Source organism: Talpa occidentalis, unplaced genomic scaffold, assembly GCF_014898055.3.
Source record: "Talpa occidentalis isolate TD23 unplaced genomic scaffold, MPIMG_talOcc4v2.1 talOcc4.5, whole genome shotgun sequence".
Classification (NCBI taxonomy): Eukaryota; Metazoa; Chordata; class Mammalia; order Eulipotyphla; family Talpidae; genus Talpa; species Talpa occidentalis.
This window is the reverse complement of record NW_023604861.1, coordinates 136065841-136088529: the sequence shown is the minus strand read 5'-3', so window position 1 is coordinate 136088529 and position 22689 is coordinate 136065841. Positions and strand designations below refer to the sequence as shown.

The 22689-nt window shown below is 35.1% G+C and overlaps 1 protein-coding gene across 1 annotated transcript in view; it reads right to left on the bottom strand.

The window, feature by feature from the left end:
* ROCK2 (Rho associated coiled-coil containing protein kinase 2) overlaps window positions 1-22689 on the bottom strand; it is a 114494-nt gene that overhangs the window by 9978 nt on the left and 81827 nt on the right. The window contains 22 exon segments of the mRNA XM_037528523.2: window positions 462-540; window positions 965-1053; window positions 1924-1994; window positions 4290-4458; window positions 4633-4812; window positions 5554-5648; window positions 5740-5833; window positions 7988-8174; window positions 8326-8429; window positions 8933-9002; window positions 11369-11553; window positions 11921-12081; window positions 13977-14136; window positions 16761-16867; window positions 17242-17488; window positions 17714-17805; window positions 17909-18044; window positions 18571-18619; window positions 18790-18869; window positions 20438-20449; window positions 21055-21115; window positions 22480-22639. Coding sequence (XP_037384420.1) covers window positions 462-540; window positions 965-1053; window positions 1924-1994; window positions 4290-4458; window positions 4633-4812; window positions 5554-5648; window positions 5740-5833; window positions 7988-8174; window positions 8326-8429; window positions 8933-9002; window positions 11369-11553; window positions 11921-12081; window positions 13977-14136; window positions 16761-16867; window positions 17242-17488; window positions 17714-17805; window positions 17909-18044; window positions 18571-18619; window positions 18790-18869; window positions 20438-20449; window positions 21055-21115; window positions 22480-22639 — 2588 coding nt within the window.

The window sequence follows — 22689 nt, the reverse complement described above, 5'->3', positions numbered from 1 at the left end:
GCATAAGGAACTCAGTAACTGATTGTTGTCTGACTCATTTTTAAATGAAAGTAGCAATGGGAAGAATTTGTTACCACTTTGTATTGGAAGGACTACTGGGTGCAAAAGTTAATTTCACCAGCAACCTTTTTAACTCTCTTGAGAGCTAAGCGTTAACAAAAGAAAACCCAAGAAAGTTCATGCTTTAAAAATATAACCAATCTTGAATAAAAGGCCAAAAAAGTGATATAAACATAACACAGACTTTAACAAGCAGTAATCTAGAGAAAGGAATGAAGATATATTCAATGAATATATGTATGAAAATCACAAAAGAATGAACCATCTTTAAATGAGACAGAAATTAAAGTGCAATCTGAAGAAAGCCCCAAGATAACAAAATTTGATGTGCCAATACTGAGAAACTTATGGTGAAAAAACAAAACCAAACCAACCAGCCACAAAATAAAAACTATGATTACCTGGAATATCCTGGGAATTTCTCTAACATCTGCTCTATATACATCTGTCTGTGTAACTGGTCGGACATGAAATAACTTGCTGTGAAATATTTTCAATAAAGGAATAAATTATTAACAAAGGAATAAAAAATTAACAAAGGAAAAAAATTACATTAGTTATTCAATGTTTATGTAGAAAGTTAAAATTGACTACTTTGACCTATTGTCAGAAGAGTATCTTACTTATTAAATCAATTATCCCTTGAGATTTTGAGAAATTTATGTAAGTCAGAAATTTCCTAATTAGTTTTAGAAAACAACATATTAAAGACCCATGAAATATAGATGTTTTAGCTGACTTTCAATCCTAGACGTACAACTTGAATATAAGAAAATATAAGTAGGCGCTAACCTACACAAGTATACACATATACAATTCATAAATTGTATTAACATAAAAGGTCACATTATAGTCTTATACTTATAAAACTGAAGTTTCTAAATATTCTAATAAAAACACTTACTCTATATCTAAAACCATGTAAGGATTAGATTGTTCTTTATCTTGTTCGCTGTCATAAAAAAGAATCTTCTTACTGCTTACAATCACATACTGTTAAAAAGAGGGAGAGAACAAAGATTGAAGTTAATATCTTATTTTCTCTGAAAATAAATTCTGTATTAGCAATAAAAGCCATATAAAACACCCAAGGTAAACAGCTAAAATGTTCTTAGTGTATCTTTAGAAAAGTCTTCCTTAAAATAGGAAGTTTTGTTTGTATGTCTTTTAAAAAAGCAAACTGGAGAGGAAGTGAAGTCTAGTGTTTTTGGACTGATTTAGTTTCAAGGCACAACAGCCTATGTAGGAAATCTTACTGCTATGGCTTGAGGGTTTGTGTTCCCCCAAAATTCATGTTACCTCCTAACACCTAGAGGAGGTGACTGGGTCATGAGAGTAGCATCCTCACTGAAAGGGAGTGGTGCCCTTAGAATACAGGTCCCAGACAGAGCCTCAGCAAGCAAGGACAAATGAGCAGTGAGAAGTCTGCAGAAGAGGGCCTGCAGCAGAACCCAATCATGCTGACATTGAACTTTCAGTCTCAGAAGTGTGAGCAACACATTATTTGCTGTTCACAAGCTACCCATTCTGTGTTATTTTATTAGACGGTCAGAATAGACTAAGATATCTATCCAAAATGAATATAGTAACATCAATAATCAGCATAACAGAGGAAAAGAAATAAATGATCTTTCTTTCTGTCAAATCCAGAGTTGTTTTCCCAATGAAAGAGGTAAAGAACCAAGGTCAACAGGGTACTATTTTCCTAACACCAAACATACTTTATTAACATGTTAATAACAAAAAGGGTTTTCTATAAATACATAAAGTCACATCGTCTTGTGTGTCTAAAAGTTGTATCTATTTCCACCATAAAAGTGAAATGCCTGTAGGCAAACCAAAAGTAAAAGCAGTACCAATTACCTTTTTAACCCATCCAAATTTCTTAGTGTTGTTTCGCACAGGCAATGAAAGCCATCCTTCTAGTCTTGATTCTATAAATAAACAAGAGATACGAGGATAAATAACAATTCTCCTAAGAAAATGTGAAACTTAATAAAATTTTAATACAAAAGACACAAATCAAGTATGTCCTTCAGAATATATCATTATACATTATCTAGAATAGAATGCAGGATCAGTATAAGCAAATTATGCAACACAAAACAAAATCTAGGTTATATCATATTGGACATATATTTAATAGTTTCATAAAGTCAAATACTTTGCTGATTAAATTCATGCACTTGCAAAGGTCAGCAGAAAAGCTGCCAAAAAGGTAGTAAGTCTCTATTCTCACTGATACACCTGCATTAGAATCCTTTATTTTTCCCTTGGGAGAAGAAGAAAGCCTTAACTATTTACTGCACATCTCAAAGAGAATACATTTTAAGTGAATGTGTTCAGAGAAAATTAGCTTTTAAAATGACTACATGTAAACGAAATAAAATTACCTGTTATAGATCAAATTTGGCCAATGAGTAGCAATAAAACAAAAAGATTTTAACTCCAAAATATCACTATCTATAGCATACTATTTCAGCAAAGGACTCTGATTAAATATTTAGAATTTGTTCTAATGGCATTTGATCAGTATCTTTTAAAAATAATCACTTATTTAACATCTACTATGTGTCTGACCTGTTAGAGATGCTTTACATAAATATTCTTTAATTCTCACAACTCGACAAAATAGTCACACAGGGGCATGTCTCTGACTCGTTGCCCACATTCTCGTTCATATCAACAACCTTCCATGACAGGTTGTTGACAACAAAAACTCTATGAGACATATGTTCTGCCTGGCATTATGAACAGAAATGCTGCCATTAACAACAGCCCACAGACAACAGTCGTACATGCTCTTACAGCAATTTAAGAGACAAAATCATGACCTCTAACATTACAGATGAAACTGAGTAATTTTACTGCCAAGATCTAAAACAAGGGGCCTCCCTGGTGGCGCAGGGGTTAAAGTCTCAGTGCTATCAATCTATCTATCACCAGCCACAGCAGCCCGAGTTCAATCCAGGGCCAGGGAGCTACCCACATGGCACTGCAGACCGCTCCTGACTCGCCTGCTGCTCCCCTCAGCAGTGCATTTCAGTCAATCTTCCTGTTCTGCTCCCCACTCTGTCTCTGATGAATCCTCTTATCCCTCACACCTCTGGCCTGTACTCCAATTCTTATATGCATAAATAAATAAATCTTAAAAGAAAAATGTAACTACAGCTATTTTACTTTTAATTCAACTAATAAGAACATTTTACCCTATATTCAACTGCTCATATGCTAATTTCCTGCAACTTTTAAGTGTTTTTGATATTTACTAATAAGCACAATAATTTCACATGTTTTCTAACTGGTTTCTTTTAGGGCAAGAAGCAGGTCAAGTTGAATTGTCCTCTCTTTTAATGCTTAGCACAACATTCACCAGATAAGCAAGTACTCACTGAAAACCTAAACACAACATCTAGAACAGTCTCAGTGCTTTTACCACACTAGTAATCTTAGTGTGAAACTTCAGGAAGAATGTCTTCTTGGTTGAAAATGGATGAAACAGGCAATGAAATCACATGTGCTCTTAAACAACAGAAAGTACCGCTCCATTTCTTGTAAGTTGACAAAATCTATCAATTTTACTAGCAATGCCATGGATAAATACCTTAAAAAATAGTTCATGCAGTAGTTTCTTCTTAACCAAGACAAAAGCAACTTACTAGAGTTAGTGAGTATTAGTTTACATTACAAAACTTTTTCAAAAGGACTTAAATTAAAGGTAGTGGGAAAAACCCCAAAGTTGAAAGATTTTCAGGATATCACCTGTACCATTAGGTTCCGATGAAATGGGTAAGTAAGGCAAGAATTCTTCTTCTGAGTCAGAATCAGAGTCAAGCATATGAGAACTGGAAGGCTTAGTGGCAATATTGAGAGAAGTAGAGGAACGTTGGTAGGTGAATGACATAGATTCCATAGTGTGTGACTGAGTGATATGAACTAAACACCCAACACAGAAGGAAGTAAGAATGTAGAAAGTTAAGAGAAAATAACTTAAAAGAGAGCTACCTGTAATACATAAAAAATTCATTTAAATATTTTTTAATGAAAAATTTTGTCAAAAATCAATAAATTTAACTTGTAGTTTGAACCCCCTCCAAGGAGCAGATTCTCAAGATGACAAACATTTTTCCTCAATAGCAAAGTTGATTACAAGGCTTAAAACTGTCAACTGACATATTTTAAAAAGACTTTTAATAAAAATAAACAGAAGGGCAAAGACGAAATCTTACCTGGAAAGCCATCGTCTGCCTCGGCATCCCCCGGCCCACTGCCTATACTGGAACTGTCCATACCAATGTGCAAGGCCTGGAGCTGTGACCGCAGCTGCTCAATGTCACTGTCTTTACTGTCCAGTGTCATTTGCAGTTCAATTCGAATCTGGCTCTCTTCAGCTATTTGCTACAAGAAATTAAATTACAGTAAATTAATGTGATGCCATATATCTCACAATTTTGATTCTTAGTGCAATAATAATTACTAATAGAAATGTTCTATAACCAATAAAATGCAAATAAAAATAATTCTACTTCATAAAAAGAAATTTTCAATCTAGAATCCAAAAAATATTCTTACAGCCTGCATTTCATTCAGTTCCTTCTGATACTTGATCATCTGCTGGGTGAATTTTTCACGTTCAGATTTAAGCTCCATATGTAGCTTTCTATTCTCCTTCTCTTTTCTCCGCACATCTGTGTCACTACCACGCTTGACAGGCTCTTTGCGGTTCATGATCTCAGCCAACTTATTCACAGCCTTAAAAACATAAAAATAAGTATGTTGACAGTTTCTCAGTAACTTGCCAATGGCAAGATATACAAACACTAATCTTCTTCTTCCATATATACAGGACCACAAAGAAACAATTTCTGTATTAAATAATATGCCTCCTTCATTACTAATTATCATTCTTTGACCTATATTCTATTAGTTTTTTACCCTCAAGTTTTCTCACAACTCTAATTTAAAATGTCCACAGGTTAAATCTACCACTCAGTGTTTTTAGTTTCGAGAGACATTTTTAGGCAGATCTTTTTTTATCCTGGAAAATAAGACTTTCGCATTTGGAATCACATTAATATAATACAACATTCCAACAAGAGAGAAGAGCAAGGCCTTCTGCTGGGAGTACAGCCACAAGCGATGGCAGAATGACGGGCCAGTGTCACAAGTGCCTCTTCACACTGACCGATTTTTAGGCTGTCAGCAAAGGATCATTTGCTACAGTTTCTTAAAAGCAGAGAAACTTCAGATTACAATTAAAAAAAAAAAAAAAAACAAAGGTAGGGATGTGTTTCTATATGGGAAAATTAAGAAAAACATTGAAATGGCCAATGTCAAGCAAATCTAGCTTCTCTCAATTAAGAATCAGGCATGTTCTATTCACAAATATTGACATTCAATACTTACTTCCATTCATCTCTAATGCTAGCAATAAAATGTAAAAAAGATATACTAAAAAAATTCAAATTCATATTTAGAGTTCATTATACATACTTGAGTTTTGAGTGTTCTCTCTGTTAACAGTTGCTTCTCAAATTGTGCTTTAATAGCTGTTGCACTTATCTCTTCATCTTTCAACCTTGATAGTTCTAAAATACCGAAAATGTAAAAATTATATTGATAACTACAACTGACCGATATTAAGTATATTAAAAATAAGCTGTATTCGTTAATACATACGTTCTTGGGCATCTTTTAATTTGTTATTTAATTCTTCTTTTTCATTTGCAAGATTGGCAACATCACTAGTTAGTGTTCTATTGGTTTCTTCAAGCTAACAAATAAAAGAGGAAAAACAAATCACATCCCCAACTTATAAAACTTAAGTTATAAGGCAATTAACTAAAACAAAAATATTCTAGAATGTTGATAAAACTGCTGTTTTCTAAGTATACACATTTCTAAACGTTTGCCTTTGAGCTACCCGCCCAACTTGATTCTTGATGAAAATTTTGCTAACCTTAAGACTTCATATGCACTCCAGAAAGTAAAAACATTGCCCTTCTCCCCAAAATCTTGTTTTAAATGAGAAAAATGTTTAATAAACAACAGTAAAAGGAAACGCTGTAACAAAGGTCTGCATTCCATCATGGAGAATAAACAAATTTTAAAACTATAGTATTTCTTTTGGAATATTGATTAAATATAGAAAATAGAAACTGTATTCTCACCAATCCTATCCCTACTCTTCCTTCCTGAAGGAAATTTTATTATGAATTATGTGTTCATCCATCCATGATTACATACTTTTATTACATATATCTGAAATAATACAGCATGGTTTTATGTAATTTTAATTGTCCATAAACAGCATCATACGGTATCTTTCTGCAAGTGCTTTCCCTTGACATCACATACACATACATAAAAGAACTGCTTATATATATATGAATAAGTAGTTCATTTTAATTGATACAGTAATTCCATCTTCTGCCACATTTATCTATTCATTCATCTGTTGATAAAACATTTACATCTTTGCTATTAAAATATTTACACTATGAGTACAGTGCCTTAATTTCTCTAGCATATTTATCTTAATATGGACCTTCTTTGGATTATATGAATATTTTCAATTTACTAGAAATTTTTGCCATGTTATTTACCATATTATGCCATACTAAAACTACATTTTCCATAGTAGTAAACAAGAATGTCATTTTCCAGACATCCTTCAAACACTTCAGATTGTAAGACCCTGAATTTCTGTCAATGTGATCAGCACGAAACGGTATTTAACGAGCAGTAAAGATAAGCATTTGGTTACATTTTTAGGTTTTCTCTTTCGGTCAATTTTCTTCTAAATTATTTAATTTTTTTTTTCTTACTGAATTGTAGGAGTTCCACATATATTCTGGACACTAATCCCTTGTTTATAATAAACATAAATATCTCCCCGGTCATTTATTTGTTATCTCTTGTTATACCTAAGTTTCAGAATCTGTTCTAATTATTTTAAATTTCTATTTTTCTTACTTAAGAATTTATTTTTGCATTTGGTATAAGGGCCTAATTTTATTTCTTTCACATAAAAAGTTAATCCAAATTATATTCATTTCACACAGAATTTTATTAGTTATTATAGTTATTCCAAATGATATATCCACTCAGTATCTGTACCCTTTCACACTGGTTTGTATATTGCTTCCTCTATTGAATGCCAAGTTCCTGCAGGTACGTGAATCATTTCCACTGCACAGGATTAACTAACTCTATTGCAATACCACACTTTCTAAGTTATATCTTAAAGCATTTTAACAAATCATGGTAACTATCTGTTATCCAGATTTAAAAAACAAAATCCTTTCTGCAATTTTCTTTCAACCTGCATGACTATCTTAGTGGTAATTTCAAAATTCTTTTTTTTTTTTAAGATTTATTTATTTATGCATACAAGAACTGGGGTACAGGCCAGAAGTGGGGGGGGATGAGAGGATTCATCAGAGGCAGAATGGGGAAAAGAACAGGTGGAATGACTGAAATACACTGCTGAGGGGAGCAGCAGGCAAGACAGGAGAGGTCTGCTGCACCATGTGGGTAGCTCTCTGGCTAGGGATCAAACTTGGGCTGCAGTGGCTGCGAATAGCTTCATAGGTTGCGTCAACCCCTTGGGCCACCAGGGAGGCCCTCAAAATTCTTTCGAACTAAGCTTAGTTTGACTAGAAAAAAATGCCTTTGACTGTTTTCTACCTTTTGGTATTTCCCTTTCATTTTAGTTCTTTAACTCTGAATTTACCAAGAGGTGACATCATTGGAAGTAGTCCTTTTTTGAGCCTCTTCCTGTCAAACACTTAAAAAGTTGATGTTAGGTGGATCAAAAAATCTTATAAGCAGGATATACAATTTTCCACTTAGATATATGTCACTTTGCTAGGGCTTCTAATGAAGAATTTAACACAATCATTAGGGAACCAAGAATTCTACTTACAGATGCGATTGTAGCATCCTTCTCTGTGAGCTCCTGCTTGTGTCTGGCCATCATCTCCTTGATCTCCAGCTCTTTCATGATCTTCTCTTTTTCCAAGTCGGAATATTGCTCTTCAGCAATTGAACGAGCCAACTGCTCAGAATCAGCTTTGGTCAAGGTGATCTCTAGTTGAGCGGCCAAGGAATCCCTACATGTTAAAGATATACTAGTTTTATATCTAATTTTTCCTATGAAACCAAAGATTTTGTCTAATTTGCTTCAGCCACTTTTTTTTTCCCCACCCCTTAGCAGACACTGTCCTAGAAGCAGGGAAGCTGGCTATCTTCCCTGGTCCATACCTTTCATCCTGTAATTCCTGTTTCTTCTGCTGTAATTCTTTACAAAGTTTGTTTTTTTCTTCACATTCTTCTTTAAGTTCCTTAACCTGTGTTTTATAGAGAGTCTAGGAGCAAAATATAACACATATATTATCATTGTCATTATTATCACCAGATTATTTCTAAATCCAAAACCTATCCAGACGTAAGTCAAATTGTATACATATATATTCATAACACCAAGTAATGGCGAAGCCCTGAGAAAATTGATGAGCTTGTTTTCTTATAATCAACTGATAAACATTAATAACTTAGAAGCGTAATTTTCAACTAAATATTATAATGAGATTTCTTACTAAATGACACAGATGGATAGGATGAATAAAGAAGCAAGAAAAGTATTAATAATTTAGACAAGAAAATTTTGTTGGATTCAATGAAATAGAGGTGAAATATAGTCTCTTGCCCTGTTGTTCTTTTTGTATGAGTTGAGTGGTGTAATACATCCCATCAAAACTCTGGTGTTGTAAGAATTTATTCTAAAAACAGGAGATATTCTCCTGGTTCTGCAACAAGAATGAAAAAAAAAATCTGCAATAATTTTCAAATTAAGGTATATGGAACTTACTGAGAAGTACTGCTCTGCTTCAAGCTGATCTTGGAGCTCTTTCATTTGCCCATCTGCATCTTGACGTTCTCTGTGGGGACAGTGAATCAAAGGCTTAAATAAGTCACAAACATATTAAGGCCAGCAACTCTTAAAGAACCTTTAATTAGGTTTTGAGTATTTTACAATGAGATAATATTTGAATATCGCCTAATATTTAAAATTTTTTAAATTAGATCTCTGAGACAGACTCAAGAGAGCAAATGATTTCATCACACTATACAATTCTATTACTTAGGACTTTTATGCTTATTCCCATGTAACATAATTTGGCTGCTTCGTTTACTCACTGGCTCTTAAATTTCTGGATGAAAAGGAAGTATCACTTGAAGTCATTTATCTGTATTATTTCTGTAATTTATTATTAATGAGTATATTATTAAGAAATGATGATTCTTATTTCTGAATCAAAATAGGCAAGGAAAATATTAATAATTTAGACAAGATAATTTTGTTGGTTTCAATGAAATAGAGGTGAATTTCTGCATCTTACTGATCTCAAAAAAGTACAAATGTGGAAATGACAATTTTATTTCATTATGGAAATAAATTCTTCCTCAATAAGCGATCCTTTTTTTTTTTTAAAGATTTATTTATTTATTTATTTATACAAGCACTGAGTACAGTCAGAAGCACGGGAGGGTGAGAGAATTCACCAAAGACAGAGCGGGGAACAGAACAGGCAGAGTGATGAAATACACTGCTGAGGGGAGCAGCAGGCACAGCAGGAGAGGTCTGTCATGCATTGTGGGACCCTCGCCAGCAGTCAGGGATCGAACCGGCGCTGCAGAGGCTGCGGGCAGCTTCACAGCCCAATGCTCAACCGCTGTGCCACCAGGGGAGGCCCCCTCCCCCTGCTTTTTTTAAGCAATGATTTTAATCAATTTCAGAGGGAATGGGGTATGAACTCAGAACTATTTCTCTAGCAATAATAATGAATTTCTGTTCATTTAGTCTCTTGTCCCATTGCTCTTTTTGTTTGAGTTGAATGGTGTAATATATCCTATCAAAACTCTATCTGGTGTTATAAGAACCTATGTGACTGAGAGCATAGGAAAGGTCAAGTTTTCAATTATCACCAGGTAAGTCTACTTTCAGCAAAGCCCTAGTTTTAATAGTATGATCTTGAAAAGCAATGTGACTTTAAAAACCTGACATTTACTAGGTATTTAAGAGAAGTATTTTTCAATAAGCAATCACCTAATATATATGTGTTTACAAAGAAGTACAGAAGAGCACAGAAGTTATGATGAAAGGTCTCCAACCTCTAACTCTAATCCATTTCTAGTGGGGATTATGGCTGCAGACTAGTGGGCTAGATGCTGTGAAGGAATCACTGCTGTCCTTCACAAGAGACCTAACAAGGAAGCTAATGTTTGCATCTTTTCACTGGAATGACAAAAAGCTCAGAGAGATTAAATATTCTCCCCAGTGTTGAGCTTCTTACAAGTAGTGGAACTGCTACTAAGACCTCAAATGTCTGTCTCCAAAGTCTGTGTTCTTTCTACCCTACCACTGTCTCACCAAAATAACTGGGATCCAGTATAACCTTTGATTATGATTGCAAAGAATTATACTGCTAATGACTGAATAGAAAACATTTTAAAAGTACGTTTAAAAGTACTTTTAAAATGTTTTCTATCCCCTAAGTAAGCTAAATAGACCATAAAAGTGTATCCTAACGAAAAAACATTATAGGGTCTCCCTGGTAGTGCAAGGATTTAAGCATAGCACTATGAAGTTATCCTCAGTCTCTGAGCATGAGTTCGATCCCCATCCACGGAGCTACTCACATGGCGCAGCAGACCTCTCCTGACTTGCCCGCTGCTCTCCTCAGCAGTATATTTCAGTAGATCCACCTGTTCTGTTCCCCACTCTGTCTCTGGTGAATCCTCTCACCCCCCACACCTCTGACCTGTACCCCAGTTCTAGTATGCATAAATAAATTTTTTTAAAAAAATTATAAAATTTATATGGCACTTGTTTAGTAGTCAAACATTTGCAAGTCCTAAGGAATTAACAAAAAGTACACAGAGAATAACAGTCCTTAGGAGGAGTCTTGAAAGAGTATAGAGTAAAAATTCCATTTTCCTCTGCTCTAGCACCACACTCTATCATTGTGTGACAATAAGGTGGCAGTAGTGAGAAACCTGGGAGGAAGTAAATATAATCTTCATCTGCCTGTTCTGTTCCCCGCTCTGTCTCTGGTGAATTCTCTCACCCTCCCGCGCTTCTGACTGTACCCAGTGCTTATATAAATAAATAAATAAATCTTAAAAGAAAAGGAAAAAAAAAGAAAAGAAAAGGCCAAAAGAAAATCCCCAGAAATAAGCCAAAATTAAGATATGTGGCTAGCTGGGTACACTGATAAAACTTTGTCTCAAACAATTAACTTACTTTCGAAGTTCAGCATTCTGTTTTTCCAAGCTCATTTTCATTTCCATGAGATGATTATTCTCTTGTTTCAACTGTTTTTCTGACACTTTTAGTGTGTTAACTTGCTGAGTTTGCATCTTCAAGTCATTTTGGGTGAGGCAGCGCTTCTGAGTTTCCTGCTCTATCTTCAATGTCAAATTTCTAACCTAAAGAAATAGTATACTTGGTATATAATTACTTTGATTTTTCTTACCCATGAAGCAAATGTAATGATGTAAACAGATTTTTGCCCATACACAGTTAATTCATTTTACAGTCAAATACTTCATGAATTTTTCATGTTGCATTTTCAAAAATAAAACATGGTCTTTAAGAGAAAAATGATTTAAAACTTTTAAGGTTATGATTCATTTAGTATGTCATCCTAATTCAGTAAAGTCAACAGGCTGTAGAATTGTATTTCATCAAGAAAAAAGTTTCAATTATGAAACATTAATTGAACCTTTACAAACAAATCTAATTTACAACTCATTAAATAGTTCGTTATTATTTGGTAGTGAGCTGCACACTTACATCCTCATTTAGCGCATCCTTCTGTTTAAGGAGCTCATTCATTTTCTGCTGTGATTGCTTGAGGTCGCAGTCTAGTATAGAGCATCTTTTCTCAGCTTCCAGCAACAGGTTCTCCACTTTCTGTTTTAAAGTCCTTTCCTCCAGGAGCTTTTTCTCCATTTCTATAGCCACAAAATGGACAAATCATGAAACAAAAGAAACATATCAAATATATGACAGTGTTAATAAAAAGTATGGTAAATAATGCTGCCTTAAAAATACTTTCACTGGGCCTCCCCGGTGGCGCAGTGGGTTGAACGCAGCTCTGTGAAGCTGTCCGCAGCCTCCATGGCACAGGTTCAATTCCCGGCCAGCCAGGGAGATTCCCACATGGCGAGGCAGACCTCTCCTGTCTCGCCTGCTGCTCCCCTCAGCAGTGTATTTCAGTCCTTCTGCCTGTTCTCCTCCCTGCTCTGTCTCTGGTGGATTCTCTCACCCGCCCCGTGCCTCTGGCCTGTACCCCAGGCTCTTGTATAAATAAATCAATCTTTAAAAAAGAAAAAAAATACTTTCACTAATTCTCAATTCAGTATTTTTCATCTTTACTCGTAATGCACTTGAAATGTCTGCAAGTCCTTGAAAATTAGGAATTTCATTTGCAGGGCATAAAAATCTACCACACTCTGTAACATCACATCCATTCCCATGGAAGTAAAATAATTCTCCCTTCACTTATGGTTCTATTAAGACACATCTTTTAAATAAAGATTTGTTTTATTTTCACATATTACTCTATGCCTCTCAGTGTTACTCTTCGTACCTTAAAAAATTCCAAATAGGGCCTCCCCGGTGGCGCAGCAGTTGAACGCTGGTCTGCGAAGCTGCCGCAGCCTCTACAGCGCCGGTTCGATCCCTGGCCACTGGCGAGGGTCCCACATGGCGCGCAGACCTCTCCTGCCGCCCTCTGCTCCCCTCAGCAGTGTACTTCGTCAGTCTGCCTGTTCTGTTCCCTGCTCTGGTGAATTCTCTCACCCTCCCGCACTTCTGACTGTAACCAGTACTTGTATAAATAAATGTATAAATAAATAAATAAATAAATAAATAAATAAATCTTAAAAGAAAATTTTCTAAATAGCCTCTATGATCTCAATGGCTCTTTTCATGTTAACCTATCACTACGAAGAGGATGAAAATTAAGCTTTAGGGAGGTGACTAAAGGACAAGACCCTGGAGCCAAGCTTCCTGAATTTGAACCTTGGCTCTAACAATCACCAATTATTTGACTGCAAATGTTAATCAACCTCTCTGGGGCTTAGTTCCTTATCTCTAGAACAGTAATAATAGTACTTATCTATACAGAGATGTTAGTAAGATTTTGTGTTAATATATGTGCATTCTTTAAATGCTGCCTGGTATATGGCAAGCATTTGATAAGTGCTCATTATTTTTTATTTTTTTTAAAGATTTATTAATTTATACAAGAATCGGGGTACAGACCAGACACGTGGGAGGGTGAGAGGATTCACCAGAGACACAGTGGGGAACAGAACAGGCAGACTGACTGAAATTACACTGCTGAGGGGAGCACTGGGTGAGACAAAAGAGGTCTGCTCGCCATGTGGGTTGCTCCGAGGCCAGCGGGGATCAAACCAGCACTGCAGAGGCTGCGGACAGCTTCACAGCGCTGCGCTCAACTGTCTGCGCCACCAGGGAGGCCCCTATATTTTAATGAACTAAGACAATGTTCACAATTTTTTTAAAAGAAAAAAAGCTTAAAAAAAAACCAAAACTGTAGAAAACGCTGAGCGACTATACAAAACAAATCCTGATTAGGATTGTGGTTCATTTTTATTTTCTACCTTATAGTGTCCTTTATTTACTAAATGATTTGCAATGTTTTGTTTCATTAATTTCTGCCTTAGTAAAGGCAGCCTTCCAGAAGTCTTTTTTGATATCAAAATAAAGAGCAAGCAAAGTTTATGGCAGTTAGACTTGTATATCACAAATGTGAAAAATGGTTGCACATTACCGCACTTAGATTTTACCTGAAAAAAAAAACCTCTTTCAGAATGCTTACCTTTCATGGCTTCTGATTTAGCTTCTTCAATGGATTCATAAATCTTATTTTTATCTGCCAACCGTGCTTTTGTAGTCTTATGCTCAGCTTCTTCTTGTTCTAAGCTCTGCTGTATAACTTTCAGTTGATATGTCATATCTATCTCCATATTGTTCTTTTCCTAAAAATTAAAGATTAAAAATGGCAATTACTTAAAAAAAAATTGGCTCATAATTTCAAAAACTTACAAAATTATTTCATACAAGCTTAGGATACTTTCCCTCCTTTCTTCATTCAAACTTCTTGTAAAAGTGATCTCTTTATGGGTGTGCTATATGTGAGTGCAATCACACAATTTTTAAACAGAAGAGATGGAGTGTCCATCTCCCACCACTTCATTCTACTGCTTTGAGATCTGCATTAAAATGATTTTGATTGGTCAATGACAGCCTCAATATCCAATTCATCACTTTTTCATCTTTATTTCATTTAAATTTACTATTGCCCCTGAAACTATTTCCTTAACATACCTGACAGAGAACTCACTTGGTTCTCCACATTCTGCGCTCATCTTTCTGTCATTTGTGGAGTTCTCCCCCAGCTGCCCTGTAAATGCTGGCATTCTCTGGAATTAGTATGTTTTCACTGTAACATTTCTCCTCTTCCTATGTCTTAATTTCTCAAACTTAAAAACATACCTAATGTTTCCCTTTGCTATAATCTTAAAAAACAACAACAACAACAACAAACTCAGCATCCTCTGTCATTCATTCTTATTTTCCACCCAGAAGATAAAATAAGTTTATAATATGAAAGAAAAGAAGTCAGTCTATTTTCTATATATCCTCAAGAGATTTTCTAATTTTTGTTTCCTATAGCTTGTGCCATAAATATAGGTTCCCCCCCCCCAAATAAACCCTTTAATGCTGAAAATGATTTCTTTCCCCAAACGATACAAGGCATGAAAAGCGGGTACTCTACTCTGCCCTAAAAAACTACTTCTCTAAACAGCTCCTTCCCAGATGGGCTCTTATACTTGCATGGGTCAATTTGGTACCAATGGCTCTCAAATATTTCAAGTTTTTACTACCACAGATTATTGCTTTGTAGACATCCTTATTTGCCTGTCCTGTAAGCACCCCTAACTTAAGAAGACTAAAATGAATTTAGCATTGTCTCCTCTAAAAGAGCTGTTTTCCCTTTATCCTTTATTAATTAATGGCAGCACCACTGTATCTCTTGTCACAAACTAGATATCTGGAACTCATTCTTGATGAGTTTAAGCCACATATCACCAGCTAGTGCTGCCAAAGAGTCCTCCTTCAACTATTCTCAGATTCTTCCCTCTTTCCATCCTTACAACCACTTTATTAAGTCTTCATTATCTGAACTGCTCAAAAAGTCTGACTAACCTCCCTGCCTCTTGCCCACTTCAAATCTACTGTCCATCTCATGCATAATGATGTACCTTAAATGTACTTCTAAATAACATCACCCAATTTAAAGACATCCAGTGGCTAGCCCATTACTTAGAGAAACTAAGTTTCTTAACAGAGTATTCAAAATCTTTCATTATCTAGCTCATGCCTAGCACTGCAGTCTCTCTCTGGCCCTGAATTTTTCACAGTGACATAAGGACCACATTGTTGTCATCAGGCCAATTTTGGCCTGGTGTCTATTTTTGTGACAGTACACCGGAACACAGTCACATCCATTCCTTTATGTATTACAGCAGAGCTGAGTGTGGTAACACAAACCATATGGCCTTTAAAGCTTAAACTATTTAATATCTTTCTCTTTAAAGAATACAATTTGTAGACCCCCTAACTTTATACTCCAGAAAGATTGAACAGTTTATATTTAAATAAGCCATCTACACCTTTTAAATTTTCCATCCTTTGCCGTTGCTCATGCTGTCCTCCCCAACTCAGAATGTGCCTTTACACCACATCAACCAATACTGGTCTGTCAAATTAGTGACTGGTTCTAAGCCCACATCTGTGTTCATACCTCTATCATTTTGTTTACCATGCTGCATTAGCATTGTCTGTGTGCCTTATTATGGCTTGAGAAACTACCTATGAGACCATGAGACTGTTAAATGGCATCCTGCATATTTCTAACAGAGATGACATAGTAAATACTTCAACAAATAAGTGCATGAAAATAAAACATTAATTACACAGACTAGGAATTATTCCTGGCTCATGGTTTTTTGTTTTTTGTTTTTTTTTTTAAAATTTATTTATGCATACAAGAACTGGGGTGTAAGCCAGAGGTGCAGGGTGGGGTGAGAGGATTTACCAGAGACAGCGTGGGGAGCAGAACTGGAGGATCTACTGAGATATACTGCTGAGGGGAGCAGTGGGCAATATAGGAGAGGTCTGCTGTGCCAAGTGGATCAGCTCCCCGGCTGCCCGGGGGTCGAACTCGTGCTAAGACTTAACTCCTTGCGCCACCAGGGAGGCCCCACTCATGATATTTTTAAAGAAAAACTTTCAAATACTAAAAGTCATGATAACATTTCATTCTTGAGACATGCAAAAGTCAAATTTGAAACCCAGAGAGATGCATCTTCATATATATTTTAGGAAATCCCTTCTTTAGAAGCATCTTACAAACTAAGGGCTGGCGTGTATTGTCACGATTAGGCTTAAAATATATATCCCTGGGAGTTTATGCAACCAAGTCTAAATATACAAGAGTCCATGAGTATGCAAAAATACTTCAACATGGCTTTTCCTTGTTAGCCTAAGTTTTCCAATCTAAAACTTACATATAAACATAAAGCTTAATATGTCTTACCTTTTCCAAATCAGTCAGTCTCTCTTGCAGTTGTCTCTTCTCCACCTCTACTTTTGCTAGTAAGATTTTGCCATTCTTTAAATCTTCTTCGAGGCCAGAAAGTCTACCTAAAGTAGCAACATTTGAAAAAATAACAAATCTTAAAATACATATATTATATTAGGAGTTAAAAAATTTGAAAGTTACCTCATACGTTGGAGGTGTTATTTATGAGCAGGAGTTTTAAAATTGTTGGTATAGAGCTATACAGTTAACTGGAACTTAGTCTACTACCATGGGAGGTAGGTTGATGCTTAAAATATTTCATTCTATTGGAAAGTAAATTTTTTGTTCCTAAAATTTATATCAACATATTTCTAATATGCTAACTTTACATAGCAGAGTGGTACATTCATAAATGTGCTTCTCCAGTACATATCCACTGTCTAAAGTTATTTATAAATTATGAATCATCAAGATCAATACAAGTATAAACTAATACCTTGTAAATCATTAATAATCTCTGATCCATGGGTTCGGTCCCTCCTTTCAGATTCTAGAACTGACTGAAGATTGATAAATTCCTTTTCAAGCTTTAACTTGGCAGTCTCTAGCAGGCAATTTTTATCTTGTAGATCTCTATTGTTAGATTCCAGCTGCTGAATCTGTTTTGAACATTCTGCCTGGGTTTTTCGTAACCGGGCTGCGGTATCAGATTCTGTCCTCAGCAAAGCATTGGTTTCATCCAGCTGTTATTCCATTCAAAAATCAAACACAACAACAAACAGATGTACATAATGAAAATACTTCGACTTATAAAACCATTCCTACCTAATTAATATAAAATATTTTTCTTAGGACTTCCCTCTAAAATAAAAGGCAAAGGCTTTTAATACCACTGCCAATTAAAACTAACCTTAGTAGGGAGTCATAATAAAATTCAACACCCTTATTACAAATTGGGATCAACCTACTTGTCTCTGGAGTTCATTCACTTTCTCAGTGGATATTTGAGAGCTCTGGTTTCTTTTTTTCAAATCTTCAAGTTGATCTTTTAAACTGTTAACTATAATAAAAAGCATTTCAGTGGCAAGCTGCGACATAACACGCACACATAGACACAAACACTTAAATTTTTTTCTTGATATTTAATATTCTACACTACAAACCATCATTTTCCAAATTTCGTTTCTTGTCTGCGTCATGATCAGCTTTCCGCTGATATTCTGCATTTTTGTGCTGAAGAAGTGCCTTTTCTCTTTCTAATTGTCTCAATGCTGATTCCACATTTTTCCTTAAGGTAATCTGAAAAAGTGCTTAAAGTTACTGTCAAAGGTAAGTATATATAAAAATCAAATAAAAATATTTCAGTTATTTTAAGCAGATAAAAAAAGACCTAAAAATGTTTTCCATATTTTAAAATTAGCACATACTGTTAAATCATCAAAACCGTAAGTGTTTGTTTACTATTGAAAGTCAAACTTTCTTTAATAAATTTCCATCATCACTGGACCATCCTTATTTAATAGAAACAATGGTTCTAAAATGTATGAATAGCAACTATAAAGAAGACAAAACAACAATGACTACTTTCTGTTTTTAAGCAATGTTATTACTACAAATGCAATTTTTTACTTGAAATAACTACACAACAAAATAAAGTCTATTATCCTGGTTATAATTTTTGTCCTGTCAATCAATGCCACAAGGTAGCAGGTTTAACTGTATATCAAGACATTGATCACATGGTGTTAAGAGGACTCTGTAGGTAAGTCGGGCATCAAAACTTTTTATGAACAAAAAAGCTAATAAAAGCAAAGGGCAACTTTACCTCTTCTTCTAGTTCCTTAGTTACTTTTTCTAGACGTGCATTAACAGATCTAAAAAATTTCAAAAGAAACAACAGATAAGATAGCTCACTCCTAATTTATAATAAAAACACCATAAATTAAAGGAAAAAAAAAAACATGTAACTTCTTTGCAGTTATCCTTTGTGTAAAATGTTTTAACACATTTTAAATGACAATGTTTATTTATCGATGTTACGTACTTGCACTTTTGCTCCAGTTCCTCTCTGGCTTGCATCTCAGTGCTAAGATGTTCTTCTAATGTATATAGTTTTTTCTGAATCTGTCAAAAACAAAAATCTATTATTATAAAGTTTGGTGACTTAAATGAAAACAATTATTATCTTCTTTTTCTTTCAACAAAATCTCTATAATGGAACAATTATTTGTACCATCTTAATGAGACTTTCCTTGATTGAGAGAAAAAATCCTCCACCTCTTGCTTTCTATCACAAAGGCAGATGTATCTATGAACAACTATGTAAACATCTGCATGAGAAGGCTGTTTTGGTAGAATTCTTCTATGAAAAGTTTCACATTCATTATGTTAATAAATAAAGGATATCCTCAACTATTCAATGTTAACAATGTACTTATGAAGTTTATTTGAAAATACTGCCACCACTGTGCTTATAAAACAAAAAAATCAACCTGAAACAAATACTGAAAATATTTGACTGCACATGCTGCAAAATATATTACTGTTCTTAACAAATGACAATGTAAGCTCTTCTTTACATTTCCCTACACAATGTTGGGCACAGTACTAGGAAGAGCTGCAATCAATAATTCTTTTGGGGGCCTCCCTGGTGGCGCAGCGGTTGAGCACTGGGTTGCGAAGCTGCCTGCAGCCTCTACAGCACCGGTTCGATCCCTGGCTGCTCCCCGGCCACTGGAGGAGGGTCCCGCATGGCGCGCAGACCTCTCCTGCCGCCCGCTGCTCCCCTCAGCAGTGTACTTCGGTCCTTCTGCCTGCTCTGCTCCCCGCTCTGGCTCTGGTGAATTCTCTCACCCTCCCGCGCTTCTGACTGTACCCAGTGCTTGTACAAATAAATAAATAAATAAATCTTAAAAAAAAATTAAAAAAAAATTCTTTTGGGTAAATGCTCATTAATTATAAGTCATCTCCCTGATAACTTTCCCTAGTTATGTCAGTCTCTAGACAAACTAAAATAATAGAAGTTACTAAATAACACTTATTCAGACCATTATTATCTTTATTAGGGATTTAACTTTTTGAGTTCCTTTTCTGCATTAGATATAGTGGCAGGCACTTTATGTGTCATTAACCCTAACAAAAATCCTAAGAAGATGGTAGTAGTACATCTACTTAATAAAGAAGCTAAAATCCAAATAAGGTGAGTAAGTGGGTCCATTTAGCAGAACTAATAAGTAGCAGTGCCAAAAATCAACCCAAGTATATTAGGTTTCAATGCCAATGCTCTTTCTACTGTTCTCTCTAGGATTAGATTCTTTGTGGTTTCTTGCGTATGTTATGCATCTAAAGCAAAATAGTATTTTTCCCTAATAACACAAAAAGGTCAACAAAACAGTCAGATTTAAGTGCTTTTGGCTGTTTAACTTAATTTGATCATATTAGTTATCTATCACATGATAACCAGAAGTTCTTGCTTTCAATAATATATCCTTGAAAATAAAAACAAGAAAATTTACATAATATGTATTTTAAACAGATCCAGAGAAGCAATAATAAAAGAGATACTTGATAGAAACAAAAGTTGGGAACTTCTCTCTTGGTAGATGTAGTACTCCAAATGTTAGATGGAATATGACTGCACAAAAACACTGCTAGTGTTGTGTTTTTCAACATATTTGACAACATCAACATACCTCTTGACTTTCCTATTTAAAACAAAACAAAAAAACATATTAAAATATTTGTTATGCTTTTTAAAATTCCTAAAAGATAAATTATTCAACCCAAACCAAAATTACTCAATCAACAGATTTTAGTTTTTCAAAGAGAAAATGTTCAGCATCCTCTCCTATGTGTACATGTATATGTATGATTTAGTTTTATGTGTAGTTCCAAATTATAGAGATCACAAAATACTGTGAACAGTTTGGTAAACTTTAGTCTTCATTTGAATTCATTCCTAATCATTAAAATTTTAATCTCTCAACTATTTCTGTACTCGTGTACAGAAACACTAAGATTTATAGTACTAAAATTACAAATTTTCTAACTGGTGTTAAAGATGTTTACAAACCTATTCCATAACTTTTGCCACTAAAGTTAAGCCCTAAGTCACGAGCAAATCATTTTCCTACTACTCAATGTATCATGCACATGATGTTAAATAAGTGAGTCATTCCAGTGGCACGCTTAACTAAGAATTCAATCTAATGATTCAAACAGTAGCATCAAAGAAACTTTTTAAATACATGAATATTAGTAAAAAATTCACACATTTGATTAAAATAAAGTAGTAAAATTTTCAACATACTTCATTTTTCCTTGATTGTATGGAATCATTTTCTCTACAAGATGGAAAGTCACTTAATAACCTAGAAGAAAAGGAGGAAATAAATTCTCTTACATGTCATTTTAACCCATTTTCTAATACCATGTTATTCACAGAATTAAACTGCAACCACGAAGATTTCTCTTTCCTTTCTTTGTAATGTATTTTAAATGAAGCAGTATTTTCCCCTCTGAACATTTATACCTTTATCAATCATTTAAAAATCTAAACTGTTCCTGACTCTCACCCTCCACATTGTTGAGACCAGAGTGACTAAACAGATGTCTAGTTCCCTCCCCTTCATCTCATTTTGAGTTCCTGTAACTGTTTTATTCTTCTTTCTAGAAATGTTTTAGAAAGACATACTGCCTCTTTTTAAAAGATAACATCTCTTAAAGATCTTAACGCATAAATCATCACGTGTATGTCGCTGTCAATCTCTCTCTTAGGTGAGCCCTTCTTCACTGCCTATAAGCACGCCCGGGCTTCTCCCGGCACTGATAGTCTCATCTTCCTCAACATCGCAATTGCTTTTAGAATACCACGCCTGCAGGATGCCCACTCCATGGGGTTTGCCTGGGGCTTCCTGGTTTCAGGATCAAAGTCCCACGCCACACCTGAGGAAACTGCTAGTCCTGAGAAAACTGTAGAAATTGGTCATTCGGTCATTCCATCCATGGACATAACAAAAATTTCTCAATGTCTTTAATACTTCACTCAGCTATTTAACAGTTTTTAGGGGTCCTCGTTGCCTGCCAAAGCCCAGAATCACTAAGCACAGCACACAAAAATGACCAAGTGCTCAGATGACAGCACTATATACACTATGCTCGAACCTGCCGCACCAGCATGTTCTCTCCCCAAGACATATGCTTGCATTCCAGACTTTTGCTTCCACCACCCACCTCCCCACCACTCTCTCGCCTAACTTCCCCACATCTTTGCCACTCAAAACCCCTTTCTTATTTTTAAACTCAGCTAAAATGCTACTTTTTCTTCCCTGAGGTCCTACCTGACTCTCCACTCCCTCTACCCAAAGAGATGTGTCTTTCATTTTTCTCCTGAGACACCGCAGATTTTTTCTGATGCTTTTCTTAAGGCAAACATCACATTCCATCCTTCAATACAACTATATAATTCTCTTAGACCCTCATAACTGACAAGCTCCTTCAAAAGCAGGTACTTGGTCTTATTCTATATCCCCACAAGAACACAGAACATTACCTTGCATTTATGAATAAATATCATAAGCCACTCAAAAATAAAATAATGAACTTAAATAAAAACTCTAGGATTGTTCTTTTGAAAAATTCAAAGTTTGCAACCAATTAACACTATAGTATATAATTATTTACAATCATGAAGTCATGTCATTATAGCTAGACTAAAAACAAATAAATCACATACAAATTTTCTCTATAGTAGGTAAATCCTATAAAAGGCAGCTGATTTCCCACAAAAGCTTTAGGAATTGGGAAGGTTTCTACATCTCCTTTATCATCTTCAATGTCGTCAAAATTGCTGCTGTCTATGTCACTGCTGAGTTCAGGTACTACAGGTGCTGCCGCTATTAAAAGAAAATAAATTATTTCATTCAAAATGAAAAATACATGTTTT